General features: G+C 40.5%; 1 protein-coding gene across 8 annotated transcripts in view; it reads left to right on the top strand.

Moving 5' to 3' along the window:
* The window catches only part of EBF1 (EBF transcription factor 1), a 266,220-nt gene that overhangs the window by 167,296 nt on the left and 79,862 nt on the right, over positions 1 to 19,062 (top strand). For 4 of the 8 annotated variants that reach the window (XM_086851244.1, XM_086851238.1, XM_086851243.1 and 1 more), the window contains exons 7-8: positions 470 to 551; positions 8,362 to 8,503. In XM_086851244.1, the coding sequence (XP_086707370.1) occupies positions 470 to 551; positions 8,362 to 8,503 (224 nt within the window). The remainder of the gene's footprint in view (positions 1 to 469; positions 552 to 8,361; positions 8,504 to 19,062) is intronic. The other 4 variants (XM_086851246.1, XM_086851245.1, XM_086851241.1 and 1 more) reach the window with 1 other exon arrangement.

Here is a 19,062-nt window from a genome sequence, read left to right on the forward strand (position 1 = left end):
CTGTATGGAACATTCTCAGTATTTTTGTCTTAAATCAAAACTTGCGGGTGACAGCGAACTTGTAAAACAAAACCCCATTTATACCCAAAGGAATTTTCATGTCTAGCATTTTTCTGTCCCCTTTTTGCTGTGCTGAAAAACGTGTCTGTTCCTCATTGCTCTGCATGGCGCAGCGAGGCTGGCGTGACAGAGGGACTGACTCTGCAAACTTTAATGGCTCTGACACAACAGAACTATGAAATGAGTGTTTAAATTTTCAGGATGTGCTCATGTGTTTTGCTAGATTGGGGCCTAAGCAAGCTTCACTCCCTCTTTGGATGGGCAGGGGGGTGATTTGTCTGACTTGGGAATACTGATGTTGATAAGTCTTTGTTGGTCCAGTGAAGATGTCATATTTATATAATTGTTATATTTATACATACTGCACCCTATTTCTAAGACATTAATGTTAGTTTCTCTTTCTCCACAGGTTCTTCTTGAAATTTTTCCTCAAATGTAACCAAAATTGCCTAAAAAATGCAGGAAACCCTCGAGACATGCGTCGATTCCAGGTCAGTCGGACATGCTTCCTCCTTTAAAAGTCAGCAGCTGTTAGGGACAGAAGTACTTTGACCCAAACTAACCTAGTAATTCACTGGAAGATGCTAAAAACATAAGGTCACAAAATATTGCCTGAGGACTTCTTGTCACAGCAGAATTGGCAGGAAGTAGTTGGGTTTTCTTGCTCTGGAAGAGAGCACTCTTGAAGATAATGTCATCTCCACCGGAAGGGAAAGCATGAAAAGGAAAAATCAAAATGACCTCACTGCTGTTTTCAGCTGTGGGGTTCCCCTGCTCTGAGATATTCCTCTCTCCATGGACAACTATTTGTTTTCATGCAGACACAAAGTGAGCACCTTGTTTATTGGCTGGGGCAGAGGAAGGTGTAAGAGCAGTTAATAAAATCAGGCTCGTGACTACACTTGTTACTCCTGAGCAGTGGTAAAGAGTGGTAAAAATGTGCATTGATGGGGTGAAGGTCCATCCTGTACTGAGCTCTTGGCAAAAGCTACCACGGGGTGTCTCTTTCTTGGGATGCTTTGGGCTGGTATTTCACCTCTGTGGCACTGGGGCTTGGGACCTGAAATACCAACACAGCTTCAGATGGCCAAGGCCACCTTTTTATGCTCCACCTAGGTCAAAGCTCATTTTGGGATAAAGAACATCACTGTCCTTTGGGAAGGTGGTCTGTACATGCACTTCCCCAGTGCTGGAGCAGAGTGGAGGCAATGCTGAGATATAATTGCTCCAACCCTTTTATTGAAGACATGGTCTTTGACTGTGGTACTAATGCTTTACCTGAGTATGTGCTGAATAAAAATATGGGATAGAGAGTCAAAGGACCTTCTCTTTTGGTGGGAGGAGTGAATATAGCCCATGGAGGAAACATGGTAGAATCTGTCCATGGGGCTTTGCCTCAGGGTTCTGAGGAAGAAACAAGAAATTTTCTCCAGAGACCACATGGGTTTCTGGAGAAACACAACTCCAAAATATATCTGCTTTCTGTCGTTACTCAGGACTTTGTTTGCTTCTTTTCCAGCATTGTTGCACTTCAATAAAAGTTTTGAATGTTATGTAAGTGACAATATTATTTATATGTAGAATGTCTTTTGTTGAACTGCTTAATTGCAGCGATGCTGGAAGGCAGAAGGGTGCTATTTGCCTCTGAGCAGGGAAGTGAAGAAGTGAGGAGATGTGGCCACAGGGATTAAATTAATCAGTGTAAAAGCCAGCATTAGCATGGCAGAGCCCTCAGCTTCTCACCCCACACTCCTCGCTCTGTCATGTTTCTCCTGTGATTCCAGAGGGCATTATCACGGAGAGAGAATGTGGGAAAAGGACTCTCACCAGCACGGGGATTTAGTCCGAGCAGTCACCCCTGGGGCCTGTCAGAGCTTGCTTCACAACATGTACACTCTGCTGGGGCTGTGCTCAGCCAGGCTCGAGGCTGATTTTCATATGGAAATGCCTGTGCGTGTTCCCTCAGAACAGCAATCAGGAGCTGTGTCGGCGGGGAGGTAGGACATAGGAAAGGTTGTTGATCTCTTGACTTGTAAAGACATTCTGTCATACAAACCCAGCTTCACAGCAGTTGAGCTTTCCGTGTGTAAACAGAGACTGCTTAATTACACAGGTCATGTCAATTAGCGTGACCTCAGCATTTTCAAGAAATTAATCACTTTCAGCCGAGGGAACCACTCCTACTCTCATACAGGGTGGCATTGAAGCTCACAGCATTCTCTTCAGTGCCCAGGCTTATTGTTTTACAATAGCTGCTTTTGTTTCTTCCCTTTTCTTTTTCTTTTTTTTTTTTAATTTTTGGACTTGTCTTTAAGCAATAGATTTCTTAAAATAAAACAGCTGGGCTCTACAGAGTCCAAGCTTCATTTATCATTTCTTAGGGTGAAAAGGACCAAGTGTACATGTAGTATCTCAATGCTGTGGTGCTCCTGGGTCTTTGAGGCAGCGTTGTGTAGGAACCAAGTGAAATCTGTGCCCTTGTGTTTGCTGTCAGCTGCCTTTGAATTGTGCCAGTGACTTACAAGGTCTCCAAGAGTGATGTCAAAGTTCTGGTTAAGAACTATAAGGATAAGGTGTTTCCAGATACTTCTAAATGGTACCATACTAATTTTATACACACAAAAATGGAGACATTCCCTTCCTTCATTCCCCTGCTTGTGCTGGACTTGGAAGCTGCCAAGAGATATGTTCAGCTTTTGGTCTGTCATTCATCAGTCTCCAAAAGTTGCTGGAAATTCTTAGAAAACAGATTATGGCTTTGATGGGAGAATCAGTGAAAGGTCAAGGACATGAGTCTTGCCCTATCTAAGAACCAGTCCTGTGGAAAATATCCGTACTTAGTAGATTTTAGAGTTGGTTTGGGTTTTTTTCCCCTGCAGCATGGAAATGTCTGATTATCATCTGACACAAGACATGTTAAGAAAGTACAGGGAGGAGTCAGTGTGTGTTGATTCAGGTGATCTGTGTGTGACACTTCATTCAGGCTCACAATCAGAAATTAATCAGAAGGTTTAATCCTGAACTTTGCTTGCAAATGTAGGAGTGTGGTAAGTCTAACATAAAAGCTGTTGTGGGCCTGGAAGGAAATAAATTTCTCTGCATGTCTGAGATGTCCAGGCATGTGACAAGTGGAGTGCCAGCAGAGTGTGTGTGCTGGAGCAGTGCTGGCCCTGGCTGTGTTGGTTGTGTCTCTATTAGCACAAGGAGACAGTCAGGGAGGAGAAGTCAAGTATTGCACAGTACTTCAGCTGTGCTTCACACTCCCTGCTTGTCCTTGAGAAAATCATTTTATCTCGGTGCTCTGTCAGCCCCAATGCACAAAACATTTGGTGCTGTTGTGTATTATCACTTTTGCCCAACCTTGCCTTTTTATTCCACAAACCCCGTGGAGCAGATGCTCAGTCTGGTTGTGAATTCTTCATCACAATAAATCATTCTTGGTGGGATGGGCTGTAGTGCCCCCGTTAGTGGTAATAATAATACTACTTCTAAGTAGATGGTGTCATGAGTGAACCCAGATTTGAATTTTCAGAACTAAAAACTCATTCCTACAACCTAAACAGTTTTGTATGTTATTGTAATTAATGAAACCCAGGTGCCCTAGCTGTCTTGTTGTTCTTGTTTTAGCACAACTGCTTGTAAACTGACACATGTCAAGTTTTAATTTAGAGGAAACTTTTCAGGCTGTGTCACTGAATAAAACCCCAAACATTCACTTATTATGAAAACCTTGAAAGTCGCTTAGAGATTGCCATGCTGTTTGATTCTGTTAGCACAGCCTCTCCTGCAGCAGAGGCTGCTCGTTTGCCTCCATGGGATGCTGCCACTCATGTTTGAATTGAAGCCACTTGTGTCTTATTGCAAATTTGCATAAGAGACAGAGATGATGCTTCATGAATCCCAGATAATGGAATTTGGACATGCAAGGCTCCATCCCCAGAGAAAGGCAAAAAAAAAAAAAAAAAAAAAAAAAAAAGAGAGACTGAAAAATATCAGTGAGAGAGCTGTGGCCCAATTCAACAAGGTAATTAAGTGCCCAGCCTGTCCTTGAGCACGTGAGCAAAATTACTGAATGTATTGTACTTATGTGCTCTTAGTTAGGCACCTTTTGAAGTGTCTTGTTAAATGGAGAGTGATTTTTAGTTACTAGAATAAAGAAGTCAACACATTGTAGGAAGAGGTCACCAAGTGGTGATGAAAATAAAGATGTGCTCGAGCCATTTATTGCTTTCAGAAGAGTGGCAAGCACCAGAGTTACATATTTAACACTTAGGACACACTTCAAACCTGGAAATCATCCTAGCCAGATTTTCTCTGCCTTTGTCACTGGGTATTGGGGACATTGCAATAATATCAGATCCCTCACCATACACTGGAGAAAATTGAAAGCACAAGGAAAATTCTATGTCTTAATCAGTGAGCAAAGCTTAATGGGCTGTGGTTAAAAATCAGGACTTGTGCAATGCTTAATTTTGATATATTAGGTGAGGTACTATACCAAATAAACAGGCCGACTGCTAAACGTGGATAAATAACTTGATCTCCAGGCTCCTGGTCTCTGAATATTTAAAGAAAAAAACCAAAAAAACTAAGCTCCAAAGTATTCACAAACTGAAGTATTTAATGGCAGGCAGGATAATCCACAGAGCTGGGATATGTTACTGCATTCGATAATGCCAACTTCATTGAAGAAAGTTGTAAACCCATGTGTTTCTTTCATACCTCTGTCTCCCCTGGTGTTGATACAGGATTTAAATTCAAAATCTATGAAGGGCTAAAGCTAAAGCTCAAAATCATTTTCCGTGTTTGCCTGTCTCAAATTAAAACTGTGTTTTGTTGACAAAATTTGGAAAGGTTTGAGATTTGGCAGACCTGGTTGTCCCTGTGCTTACATTAATGTGTCAGCACCTCATTAATCATTTATTAAACTGTAGTGTGCCTTTCCCTCTTGCTACAGTCTGTGTTTTAGGATGCCTTGGTGCCCATTCCATATATACTCTGGCTGTCCCCTCCCCCTAATTTTATGATTTCTCCACAAATTAGTTTTAGCATGTGTTTTAACTTGCACATATCCCAGTCATTTCAAAATCAAAATGAGGAGAGTGTAGTATTTTTTTAGATTAAAATATATGAGTAGAACTTGTAAGTATGTAAGTGCTCTATAGCAATCCAAGGAGGTAACTGTGGCACACAATATTCGAGGTGCATTTTTTCACTCTAAATAATTAGTGGCATTAATATTTCCTTAGTGCAGTGCACATTCAGGGTTCCTCTATTAATGAGAATTTTCATTTAAAGAATTGAGCAGTAAGAGTGTGTTGCTTCTTACAGGTGTGCTATGAATAATCTTTTTTTTTCAAACAGACACATAAGAGGGTTTTTTTCTGCATTTCCTGAGACTGGAAACAGTTTCTCTTGGGGATTCCATTTATAGTTTCTGCTGCTAACGACACCAATGAACCACACCAATGCGGTCTCTTCATAGTAAATCAAATTGTTCAGGAGGGGGAGGTAGGAAGACATTGTTAAGTAATTCAAAATATGTTGCATCAACAGTTTTGAAAACCTGAGGAGGGGGAAATTAAATGTAGCTTTACTCACATAAAACCTCAACAGGATTGTTTCCTCAAGCTCTTACCTAGAAAGTTGCATGTATAGCAGCAGCTAATTAGATACAGGATTTTCACGGGTCCTTACTGTTACTACTCTTGACTCATTATTTTTCTGGAATCCCATTTCTAAAAATGTTTAAAGTTTTGGTTTCAGCTCAGCATTGATCAGCTTTCAGCACAAAGTCTGTGTGTACCTATAAGGTTTTAGAATTAAGAAAATATTTTATCTTGTAGCCACTGCTATTAATTGTGATTTTGTTAATTTTCATATGCATCTAATCAGACACATAGAAGAAGATAAGGAGCTGGCATAAATCTTGGATCTGTGAGGCAATGCCAAGGATTTGCTTCAAAGTCCCACTTGCAAAGAATTTACAATGGTTGCAAGTGCACAAATAAGATTGCAAACCCCGAGCCACTTACTATAAGATCATATTTTATTGAAAATATCATAAACTTTATTCTACCCCTCAGGAATTCAATGGATAAATTACTTTTGAAATCCCTTTTGGAATTTTATATATAGGGCTTGGGTTTTTTTCTCTCCTTAGTTTGATTTCAGAAAAACTTATCTGTAGTATTTGTGCTTTCTTTTTCCCAAATTTCCATCTGTAGGAGCTCTTGAATCATTTATTCTGTATTTTAATATCTTTCACTTAAAACATGCACAGAAATCTATTGCTTGGAATGCCATTATGAGGGATGGGGTTAGGATCTTTTAGATGTAAAATATTACCTTTTGTATTCCTCTTTTTCAAGAGAAAGACTTCAGGATCGGCTGTGGGCAGTTTAGTGGCCTTGCTTACTTCTTGAGTATTTTAATTGGGAGCCAGAAATAGGTAGAAAATTTTCCTTTTGCTCTTTTTTTTTTTTCAGCTCCAATTCAAGTGATGAAATTGAATAGTTGTAAGCGATCCTTTAAGTGTCCCCATTTGACCAACTTTGAGAGGCAGCAGCTTCCTGAGAGAGTTGAAGCAATGTTTGCCAATCCTTGTAAAGCATTTCACCTCTTCAGAGGCTAAAGCCTCTCAAAACCAAGAACAATTAAAGCGAGAGCCTTTCAGAGCGACTGGGGAATTCAGCAAAATAAATCAGAAATCCTCTGCCATGGCTCTGGAGGCTTGCCTCATTATAAGAGCAGATCTATTAGCCCCCTTGCCATTGTCTTTCATTTCTCAAGTGAGGTGATTCTAATTAAATTAATCTGCATGTCAATCTATCGGTGATCAATCAAAAGGGCTGAGGTCCCCCTTTGCGGCGCTGTGCTTGCGGCTGACAGGGGCTGATAATGGAGGAAGAAATAAACTGTCGAGCAAAGTTAATTAGTCAACATAATAGGTGGATTAAACAGGAGCTGCTGATTGCTGTTTCACATGTCGAAGCATGAGGTGGGAGCTGAAACTGCAATTAACAGACAATTATTATATTTGGTTGTAAGAGGTCGCATGAATAAACATATCTCTGTGGGTTTCAGTCTTTAATCCCTTTCCCTGTTTAATGTAAGGAGAAGTGTAGGTCATTTCTTCTTATTGTTTTAGTCAAAGTTCTCGAAGGCAACGCGTGCTCCTGGCAAACCAGCAGCCGGCTGAAGGCCAAATCTTTGGCCTGGGGTAAAACCCTGGGAATGCCATACTTTTGCTGGGAAAAGGCTGTGGGAGGGGTGGCTGAATGAAAGCCAGGGAGGCTGTGAGACTGCGTGGTGTGAATGGGGTAGGAGGAGACGCGGTGTGATGAGCTCGCAGCTCTGCGAGGGACTTGTTTCTCTGTGATATTTCATGGCTCATGTCCCTCTGCCTGGACAGGGATTTCCTTTAGGAGCCTCAGGGCTGAGGAGTCCCTCTGGACACCTTGGAGCAGCTGGGTCTTCTATTCTGGACCCATCACTTACCTGTTTGCCCCTGCTGGGTTGGCTCCTCTCTTACCCCAGGCAGCCCTGGGGAGCAGAAGTGTCTGATCCTTCCTCCAGCGCAGTCCTGCTGTGTCTCCCTCACCTCGCCTCAAATCGAACCCCAGGTGTTGACACTGAGATAAGTTGAGAAATACAAATAATTCTAACACTGGATGAATAGGGTTGTGTTCTCCAGCTCAAGACCCCACTGTCAAGCGTGTGTGTGTGTACACAAACATACGTACTCCTTAAGATAGAGCTCGGGAGAAATTTGGGCAAGTCCAACAACCTGTAGTGCCTGTGCTGAGGGGAGAGCAGCAGAGAAGGGTGGGGGCGAGGCAGGCAACAACTCTCGTTACAACTTCACAAAATACACTTTTGTTTTCTTTTATTCTGAATGGATTCTCATTTGCAATGTCAACACCTCTGTCTACTTCAGCGTGGAAACTGAAGGATAATTTAGGGTGAAACACAGCTGCCCTTGTATATAGGGGAAAAAATACTTAATAAAGATCCTCTTGTTAAAATGATGGTTAACAGTGTGCTGTCTGCCACACAGCTACAAACTCTGCAATTTGACTTAAAACTGCATCAAAAGCTTTCGATGCCAAAGACCCACTCATCAATAGCGTCTCTTGTTAGATTTGTACAGCATAAGCACCAGTTATTATGCGAAATAGCTTTGCAATTTTCTACAGCTCCCAGCTGTTATTTATTTAACCGAGTTTATTACACTCCGCGCTTTTTAAAAAACACACGGATTTATCCAAATTTTCCTCCATCTTGCTCTTGTGCTTGCAGGTCGTGGTGTCTACAACAGTCAATGTTGATGGCCACGTGTTGGCAGTGTCAGACAATATGTTTGTGCACAACAATTCCAAGCACGGGCGGAGAGCTCGAAGACTCGATCCCTCGGAAGGTACGCCTTCTTATCTGGAACATGGTAGGCAAATCATTTTCGTTGGTTGGCATTGCTACTTTAAATGTGGATTTATTTGGTTTGTGTCTCTGGCTGCTGGTTTCAAAATTGTCCTGTAAGCGTTTATTGTCTCTGGGGCCAGACGTTTGAAAGGGACTGGCCTCCAGACCAAAGAGAGAATTTTTCAAGTAGGTCAGCTCTAAATGTAGTGAGAGGACAAACAAGTAAGCAAACATGGGTGCAGAGGTTGTCCTGTGTGTCAGTGAAGTGATTTTTTTTTTTTTTTAAATGTTAGTTGCATTTATTCAGCACCCACTATTGGAGTCTGATTTTTTTTTCCCAGACTGCCCTGTTTTTTGACTGTGCATCTAAAGGATGTTGCATATCTTTTGAAGTGCTCAGCACCCAAATTTTGGATTGCATTTCTTCTGTCTATAGGGTGCTGAGCTCTCTAGGAGATTCATCTGTTCCTTTGAATTGCCCTAAATGAAAGCAGAGCCCTTTTGGAAATCCATCTGCTTACTTAAGCCATGGATGAATGTTCTTTTCTGGCTCCAGCTGTGCCAGCTGAGGACATTGCTTTTCCCACAGCTGTTTGTCTCCTCTCCCTGCTCCAGGCTATTCTTCACCCTGGACATGCCAGCTAGGATGGTTGTGTGCTTTCTCCCTGGTCTCCTCCAGGCCAATGAAGCTCATTTGAATTAAACCATTTAAATAATCACTCTTTGCCAATCTGGCTTGTTGCTGAAATGATTGAAGGAGAAATGGTGCAAGGCAATTTGGCTTTTCTGAAAGCACAGTAAACTCCAGCAAGGGTGGGATGGGGGCACGTGGCTGGAAGCAGCCTGGGGACAGTAATCTCTTCTGTAAGGTCAGCTGGTCCTGGAAGGGAACATCTGCTGGTGACTGTAGGTGCTTAAAATGGGAGTTGTTGAGTGCAAATGTACTTTGAAAAATCTGGATTTGATTAATGTTTTGTTTTGCTCTTTGTCCTCAAAGTTGATGACTACTGCTGAAAAACAAAACAAAAACAGAGGGCATTTCACTCCCCTCTCCCCGTTCCAGCTTGGTAGAATAGCTCTTTGTCTTCAAAGCTGTTTGTAATCCTAAATTCAATAGGTGCTTGCTCCCTGTAAGAGATGTGTACCCTCAGCTCCCATTGAAGTAGCTGAGTGTAGAAGGCACCAGTCCTTTATGCTGGTTTGTTTCACAAATATTTGCCAAGGATCTGATGAATAATTAAATAGATTTTTCCAAAGAGTTTGAAGAAACCAGATAAAATTTTCTCTGGGAAAGCATATGCCACTCAGAAAAATGTTAACTAGATATGTTAAAAGAAATTATTAATGCTGAGAAATGGGAAAATGTGTGGGTTTCTACTGCTCAGTGGATTCCTGTGGAAATACTTTTCTATTCTGTTTATGCTTTCAGGCATCAGTCCTGCAAGCACTTATGCATATATTTAAGATTATGCTCACATATGGTCCTGTTGGGATCAATGAGGCTTCTTGTGTCAGAGAAGCTGAGGGTATTGATAAGTGTTTGCAGAATCGGGTCTGTAGTTCACACTTACTAACCTAAAATTCTTAGCTCAGCAGCGTTTCTCATTATATAAACATAACTTACATCTGTATTTATTTAGCTCTAACTTTTTATGTAGGCTACGAGCCATTTTCAGCCATAATTCATGTTATAGAATTTTTTTTTTTCATCCTGCCAACAACCTAATTTAATAAACAAACCACTGTCATAATTTTTACTGAAATTTATAAGGAATGTATGAACTCTGTCTTTATTAATTAGCAGAAGGCATTACAAAGGGAAACTTCTTTCTGTTCAACTTTGTAATCTTTCCATTAAGGCTAGTCTTAAAAAAAAACTTTCCAGTTTTTTTTTTCTTATATTCCTACTAAAGTAGCTGCCATATTTTTTTTTTTTTCTTTTTTCTCCATAGCAGTCTTCTCAGTGCATGCTTTTGGTCGAGGCAGTACTTAATTTCTCTTACATAAATGCCCTTATTCTCATGCATGCTGGTGTCTCATTTTACCACAGCTGTCGTTCCCACTCCTACAACCTGAGGGATTCTGTTGCAAAAAGCAACAATAAAAAAGAAAAAAAGATAATTCTCTGCTTACGTAGCTGCACACACCTGAGTTACTGTGCTGATATTAAAAGTCAACATCTGCAAAATATCTCCATGTGTACGTTTTGTGGGAAAGGTGATTTTTCTAATCTGCTTTCTCAGGCACCTCTCAAGCAACCTCATAAAGCAACTGCTAGTAAATTCTTACTTTTGAATAGCAACCTTCACACTACAAAATTGCTCTCTTCCCAAAGGCTTGGTGGAGCCTTTCTTTTTAACCTAAATCCTTCAGTCCAGCTCTCCAGGAATTCTCTGAACATGTGAGTCCAAGAAACAGAAAAAAAAATAAAATTAAATCCGGTAACTCTTGTAATGATGTTATTAGGTATCTAAAACACTTAACTAAATAAATAAAAAGAAAAGAAAAGGCTTAATGCTGTTGAATTTTGAACAAGACCCAATGGAGCAGATGACAGTTTCCTCCACTGAAATTAATTTTTGCTTTCAGTTCGAGTCACAAAACATATTATTTTTGTCCAGTTTTTAGAATTTTTGTTTTGGATAGTGTCAGAGGCAGTTTGTTTGCATCTCCTCTTCCCCAGGGGAAGGACAGATTGACCTGAGCTGTATCCGTAAGCAGGGAGATGGGAAGTGAACATAGTCATGGTTTGTCTCTGGTTCATTGCTCTGGTGAGCAACTACTCATTAAAGGTTTGTAAAATCTGGGATCTGACTGTAGTATACCCTTGACCAAATGTATTCCTGTGGACTTTTCCAGACATTTAACTTCTTTACACAAATATCTGATGGCAATAGAGATGAATGCCTGACTGTGAGGGCTGGGGAGAGGGGAGGCAGGATGTAGCAAGGAGTGCTGGTTGTTGAGTTCACTTAGACAATATCCAGCTTATTTTTCCTTACAAGCTTGTGCCTGCTCCTCTGAAATACGGAGTTAAAGCTTTTGTGACACCTAAAGGACACTTTGGGTGCCAAAAAGTTGGAAAGAAAGGGGAACCTCCCAAGCCTCTCTGGAGCCTGGTGTCTCCACACTTGGGTTTCACCATCTCATTAGCAGGTAACCTGGATTATTTTTGGGACATCCAACACATCTTTATTTATATCTTGCTTGTCAGACTTTTCACTCAGTAAAGTGAATATTCTTTTTTGTAGCTCCTTTCTCTGAATATAACCAGGACCCCAGATTCTGGTTTTGTATCCACATGCTGCCCCCTTGAAGCCAGTGGGTTAAGCAGCTAATCTTTCAAATAAATATATCTATCTTTTAAAAGTAATAGCTGGCAGAGGCCAATTATTATTTCATCCATCTCCATGTGGTATAAATAGGGTAAGCCACAGTAATCTGTGGTTTTCAATAATTATCACTTTTTCATTCACAAATAGTTTGATCCTCACTGGTTTTATATTTATGGTAAACCAGAAAGCTGGTGTGGTTGACCTTTCCAGATTATATATATATATAGTAAGATGTATAGTCAAGAGCCAACAGGCCCCAACCAATAGGATATATTTCAGCTTGTAGATCATCCCAGGGTGTCAATTTTAAAAGCAAAATCTTCCCAATGAAATTTAAGTGATGAACTTATGGAAGGGGAGAGTTCTGGCAGGGCTTGCAACAACTCTTCTCAAGTTTACCAGCAATAAATCCACTGCAGTGTTTCCAGTTAAAACTCTCATACCATTGCAAAGTAAACATTCTTTTTTTTTTTTCTCCCCAAATCTTTTGAATGTCTTTACAAGAATGTAAAGCCAATTGCAGCATCAGTTTCTCTATTATTTTTCCTCACTGGCAGAATGCAATGCCCTCGAAAAATGATAGTCCCCGAGACCCTGTCAGTTTGCATGCTCTAACACTTTATTATCTAATGATCTAATATGCAACAAGGCAAAGAGGGGGTGCTTATCACCCTGACAGGATGCTTAAGAGAAGTGACTAAATTACTTTATGTACCATTAGCACTAGCTGCCACGGTGAACTCACTGTGAGCATTTATGCAAATATTCCTGAATACATTCAAGTGGCCTTGTCAGGAAGACGACTGACAAGCAGCTTAAATGCTTGGGTTTTTAAAGGGACAGTTTTATTTCTTTTTTCTTTTCCTTCCACCTCCATGGGGGAGCACTGAAGAATTAGGTGATGGTGAGCTTTGCTGATGATTTGGTTCTGAGTCAGCTCAACAGCAGCAGCAGATGAAAGATGCAGGGTAGAAATCGACACAAATGATAAGATGTGATGTCAGTTCGCAGGTGGAAGTGGAGATAACCGTGATTTCCAAAGCAACATCCTGCTGTTATTTTAATATGAAATATACATAAATCTCTGTGTTTATATCTAAAATAAGTCATTATGTAGCAAAACCATTACTACTGGTTGCCTTCAGCTGGAAAGGATAGTGCATGGCTGGGTTGTTTGATCACTCTGTTGTGGTACCTGAGACAGCCAAGCTTTTACAACGTTGTTTTAGCTCGTGACAGCAATGGGTGACTCCAACTGTCTGCAGGTGCAAAACCTCCCACAAGAAATAAAAAGCAGCAGTGGCTGTGCCTCAGCTGGACACCACAGGTAGATTCTCTTGTCAACAGTGAGGCATTTAAAGAACTTTTCTTGCCAATCTAGCCCATCCTGGGCCATCTAAGAGCTCACACTTAATGCACAATCACAGATTTTCCACTGAGTCCTGTGATCTGAAAGCAGAAATGATTGCTAGGCTGTGCCTTAGTGAATTAGGCATTTTCTGTTTGGATCATTAAAAAAGGACAAATTCCCCACCTTATAAACTATTTTGAGACAATAATCTTTAAAATAAAGCTTTGAGACTGACTGCCCTTTGGTCTCACTTCTAGTCTGCCTGTAACAGAGTTGCTGAGGACAGACATTGAATACCAGCAATTCAGTGGCGGGTGATTCCTGAAAGAAGCTCAGAAATCTGAATAATGACCTTCTTCTTGTGCCTGAGGTGGCTCTGGCACAACTTTAGCCACTTTAAAACTTTAAATTTTGAGCAATAGATTTTTAAGCAGTAAATTTAACCAGTACATTTTGAGAGTTGTGAAGAAGATGATCCTGTCAACTCCATTTTAACCATTTTATTCCTCAGTTCCTTGGTTTTGCCTATCTCTGTGCTAGTTTATGAAATTGTCACTCCAAGACAGAATACTGACAGAAGCAAAAATTTTAGCAAGTTGAGACAGGTTAATCTTCAAAATTTGATACATTTTACCCTTAGCTGGTGTAGGATCAGGTTGTTCATCAAAGTTAGGGACTGTTGCATTAAAAAACCTGGCCAGGTTTAAACAAAGAAATGTTGAAGTTTTATTCCTTTCATCCAATGGGTGGAAGCACCTGTTATAGTTTAGTGCTGAACTTAAGAATGTTTTTGTGATTATATGAAAAATATAAACACACAGGCTTTCTCTGCATCATATCATTCCATAAAGAGAAATGCAGTGGGCTTGATTTATTATTTAGAAGGGAAATATTGAAAAAAAATATTAGGATTCTACCACTCTACTTGAGGGGATCTTTTATGTTATTCTGAGTTATGTCTGCTTTCTAATTTATTTTCTATGAGGGAAGAATACCTTGGGTTGTTGGACATCTCTATGCATACACAGGGGAAAAAAAATGTGACTTTCAGAACATTGCACAACATGGATAGTAATAACAGTAAGTGAGCCTTGATATACTGAAGGATTGCAAAACTTCAAGCTGGAAATAATTTTCTTTATTTTTGCCAAGTTGTCTTTTTCATATCGGTTCCTTCATAAATGCAGTGACTCATAAATTCAGGCAATTTTTAACATAATGGCTTGTTATGTGTTCTTGGAGCTTGACCTTACTGAGTGTATAATATTAACCTTTTCGCTACCCTGTGGGCTTATTTTCTTTCACAAAATGAGGGAAAGATTGGGGCTGGAAGGGACCTGTAGAGATCATCCAGTCCAAATCCCTGCTAGAACAGGTTTGCCTGGAGCGGGATGTACATGATCCCATCCAGTCAGGTTTGAATATCTCCTGAGAATGAGACTCAACAACCTCTCTGGGTCCAGCAAAACAAATATGTTACCCTCAAAACAAAGTTTTTTCTTATGATCAGATGGAACTTCTTATACCAGTGAGAACACCAGGGCTGGGTTAGTTCAGAATATGAACCTGGGTGGCATTGGAGCATCTGACCCTCCAAAGAGACAAAACATGGCCAGAGAGTTAAAATGCTTTACTAGAGAGAATTGGTAGATAAAGGCTCATGATGATCTCAGCAAGATTTTAACTCTGGGAAACACTGAAGTACGATTCCAATACTGTGTCAGGTTCTCTGTGGATTGCAAATGTTGAGTAAGGACGTGGTGTTTTCCCAAAAAATGTACTGAAGGTCAGGGAGAGGTTAAGGTTTGAATAATTCCTCAGGCAGGAATTGCTGGATGAGGTTCTCTGATGGGTTCTGTGCAGGATGTCAGGCTGGGTGATCAAAGTGGTCTCTCCAGGAGGGAAATCTTGGGATCCATCAGACCAGCAAAACATGGCAGAGCTGGGATTTGTACAGCTCCAATTTAGGCAACCAAAACCGAGTTAATTAAATTGGCCCCACTGAATTTTGCTGATGTCTTTTCTTTTTAATCTTCACCAGAGCAGAGTCGCTGTTTGCAGGCCCAGATCCCTTATTCCTCCTTGGATATTACTGAGAATTGCACAAGAACAGGGTGGGTGGGTGGGTGGAGCTGCCCTTCTCACAGCCACTCACGCCAAACGAAAGCAGAAAATCTTTTGTTTCTATTTGTCTGGGTCATAAATCATCCATTATGGAGAGGTACTCAAAAGCTTGGAATATCTGGCTGCGGCAATTCCGATCTTTCAAAATTTATTTTTAGTCTGATGCTAAATGAAAACAAGATTTAAACAATGAAAATGGATTTTTAATGGCTGGTTTAGGCGAGGAGATTCCAGAATTTCAGTTCTGCCATTAGAGTGTAGCTATTGCATGAAGCTGGAGGTTTGAGTTTGTGGGGTTTTTTAGGTTTTTAAACATTTTTGTGTAACATATTTGTGCTAACACTTCTGCAGGAGACTTAGGAGCTACCATTTGAGGTATTCTAGTCATAAATGAAAGGATTGCTGTTACATAATTCCATGGACATATCTTCTGAAAAGGCAAATTTGAATACTCCAATTACCACAGTTAGAAAGGATTTCTGTTTGATGTCACTTATCAGAGATTTAGGGTCACGTTTAATTGAGAAAGAAAAATTGGGAATGGGAAACACCTCGATTTTACAAAGACAAGATGTGTCAGTTTCTACCCATGAGCAGCTGCCCTTCATGTTTTTCAAATGAATAAGTAAATAAATAAAATGCCCCCAAACAACCCTTCCCCACAAATATTTAAGGGATGTCAAGCTGTGATATGTTGTTACCCTCTATTGTTACAAGGATGTCATGAATTCATGGAAAAATGGTACCTGGATGAAGATGGAGAGCATTTTGTGAATTTCCCTGAGGAGCTTTCAGAACTGTGCTCCCAAAATTGCAAAAAGAAGAAAACCTGGGGAAAACTGCCATTGAATTTTGATACAGATTGCACAGAAAAAACTGTTTTGTTACAGCAGACCCATAAGGGAGGAAACTTCAGATGGAAATTCTCCAACAACCATAAATGTTGACTCTTATTTGGAGAATTTGACCAACCATTTGCTGAAGGTTTGAGATTTCTCTCCAGACCTCAGAGGAACTGGAATACAGTCATACAAATAGAAAAAAAGCTTAATTCCCCTGTTTGGCAGAAACTTCACAGGTACCAGAACAGGGGAACCATTCAGTAGCACTCAAATAGGAAATAAATATTCATAAATGATGAGTATTCATTATATTTTAATTTGCTTTGCTGGCCACCATATCATAAATACAATGGCATCATAAGGAAGAATGAATTATGAATTTAGAATTGGAGAAATGTTTGAGAGACTCCACTGTGGCAGTGAAGTTTTGCCAGGTGTTTTTCCAACCATCCAAAATGGGCACACCAGGAAATGACAAAACTTTGTGTTATTGCAATATGATTAATATTATTTCTGAACAAATTCCTCTAATTTAGCTTTTTCATTGTAGAATGCCTTTATTGGTGTTATGGTGGGAAAAGATACTTTTTTCACTCTGTTCCCCTGCTGGTTTGGGCAGATTTCGAAGGAAAATAATTTTGTGAATTGTGGTTTGGAAGTTGAAGGCCAAAAATTTGTGATTTTTTTGAGAATTCATCTGGATGTTATAAAATGTCATGATTTTCACAGACTGGTGTTCACAGTTGTTTGGAGGTATCTGGATACTTCCAAATGTTTCATGTTGAGCACCCCCATGTTTAAACACCCCAAGGCAATCAGTGATTATAAAAGGTCTTTGCTCCCATGAAACTTATGTCCAAAGCTGTGAATCAACTCAGTGATAACAATCTCAGGATTAAAGATTCGGTTAGGTGAAAATTTTTCACAAAGCTGTCATTTAGAATATTCATTTTAGAAAACTTCAGAAATAATGAACTCATGTTGTCACTGAACTGAGAGAGGATTGGAGTGAGCATTCAAGTCTCTGTCTGCCAAATGTTTTCCCAGAAAAATGAGTATTTGACGAGGCTCTTCCACAACCAAGGAAATGAGTTAATAGCATAAACCAGGATACTGATGCAGAAAATGGAGCCCACCGGGGTGGGATGTTTGGAGTGGTTATTTTAATCTGGTTTGCTATTTGAAAGTTATTAATGTTTAGTAGTAAAGAATAAAAATAAGCTACTAATAATTAATATTGGAATGAAGAAAGGCTTTGTGTTTGGCCCAAATCCAGACTACAAGATTTTTAGGAGTGTGCGGCATTGCAAGAAGAGCGCTTTCATTAAAGCCAGTAGTACAACTTCATAAAGTGGTTTTTAAAATCTTAGCCCAAACTGTTTGCTGAGCATAACCAGAAAGCTTTGTGTGTCACAATTAGTCCTTTCTGCTTTCCACCTTCATTGCATGAATTTATAGTTCCCTTTGTGACAAAACAAATCCTTAGCGTGAAAGTGACTGTAATATAAGCACTGCTGGTTTATGACCTCACTGAGAAAAGCGAATGGGCTTAGGAAGTTTATTAAAAAGATCAAGAATAAAGTTGCATGAAAAACTTGTCTGAAATTTAGAAGTTTAAGGTTATTTCTCAAAAGTAATTCAAATGTTTAGATGTGCAAGTTAAGGTACAATGGCCACAGCCAAACACTTAATGATATACTGCCCTCCATGATGTGGATGTTTAGGATTTTCTGAGCTTCTGATCCATATTTTTTGTGAGACAAGTGGTCATCCAAGAGTGTAGGTATCCCAAAGCAATTTTTTGGGGGGAAATTCTTGGACCTAAAGCCAAACTCGTAAAGCACCAAGGTGCCTAAAGCTGCAGGTACATGTTTAGTGGGATTCTTAAAACTTTGGCTACAGGATTTCTATGGGTCTGTGAGGTACTTTGAAAATTACATTAGTTGCTTACTGGAACCACTGGATTGGTGGATGCTTCCAAAAATCTGGTCCCAGGTGCTGTTTGCTGTACTACCCTTGCCGTGCCTGTTCGCCCTGGGAGTGTAAGGAAGTTCAGAATTAATTCTGTTTGGTTAATACCATATCATTATGGTTTTGCAGCAGCTTTCTCAGAGGTTCTGTATCTATCCCATGAAAAAGCAAAGTGCTTTTCCCACAGAGGTCCCTCCTGAGTTGTGAAATGGCAGCGGAGTGCTGGATCTCTCCCTTGCTGCTGGAGGCTGAACACACAGCTCGTGTTGCTGTTCTCCGAAAACCTGGGCTTGCATATGGAAGGTTCGGTGTTACCTGATCCATGCCCAGAGGGAAGGCCAGCACTCAGAGCAAATTCTGCCTGACCACAGCACTGCTCATCTTTCCAGCTGCAGCATTAGTTCATGGTTTGGGGTTTGAGGTCAAGCACTTTCCTGCAGGATCTTCAGGTGAGAGCTTTGCTCAACTCTCTGGGCTCTTTGAGAAGAAGAAGAGGGGGTGAAAGAAATATTTCTGACCATGTCTGGCTCTCTGAGACACAGCAAGGTAAAGCTACTGTGATTAGGGGCCCTTTGGGGGAAATGACTGTTTTCCTGGGATTGCGACCCTGAAGGTGACACTGAGTGCTGCCTCCTCCTTCAGCCCTGAGCCTGAGCAGAGGTGCCTGCAGGAAAGCCCAGAGTCAGGTGCCTGCTCAATATCAGCTGCCAAATATTTTTTATGAGGTTGCTTCTGGCTGCTCCCTACCTATGATATCGTCCTGCAGAGATCCCTTGGTACTTTCCTGAGCCAGCACGGAACTCCCTGAGTCTCCAGGCTTGCAGAGGTGTCTTCCCATTTCTGCTTATTGTATAGCGGAAAGAGGATCCTAATTTAGGCAGGCTGACTCACCCAGAGCTGGAGTCTGACGTTTGACAGGCTGCAATGCCTGAGGTAGGTGGTCTGAATGCAGCCCTAA

The sequence above is a fragment of the Cyanistes caeruleus genome, chromosome 15 (genome assembly GCF_971803275.1).
Source record: "Cyanistes caeruleus chromosome 15, bCyaCae1.hap1.1, whole genome shotgun sequence".
Lineage (NCBI taxonomy): Eukaryota > Metazoa > Chordata > Aves > Passeriformes > Paridae > Cyanistes > Cyanistes caeruleus.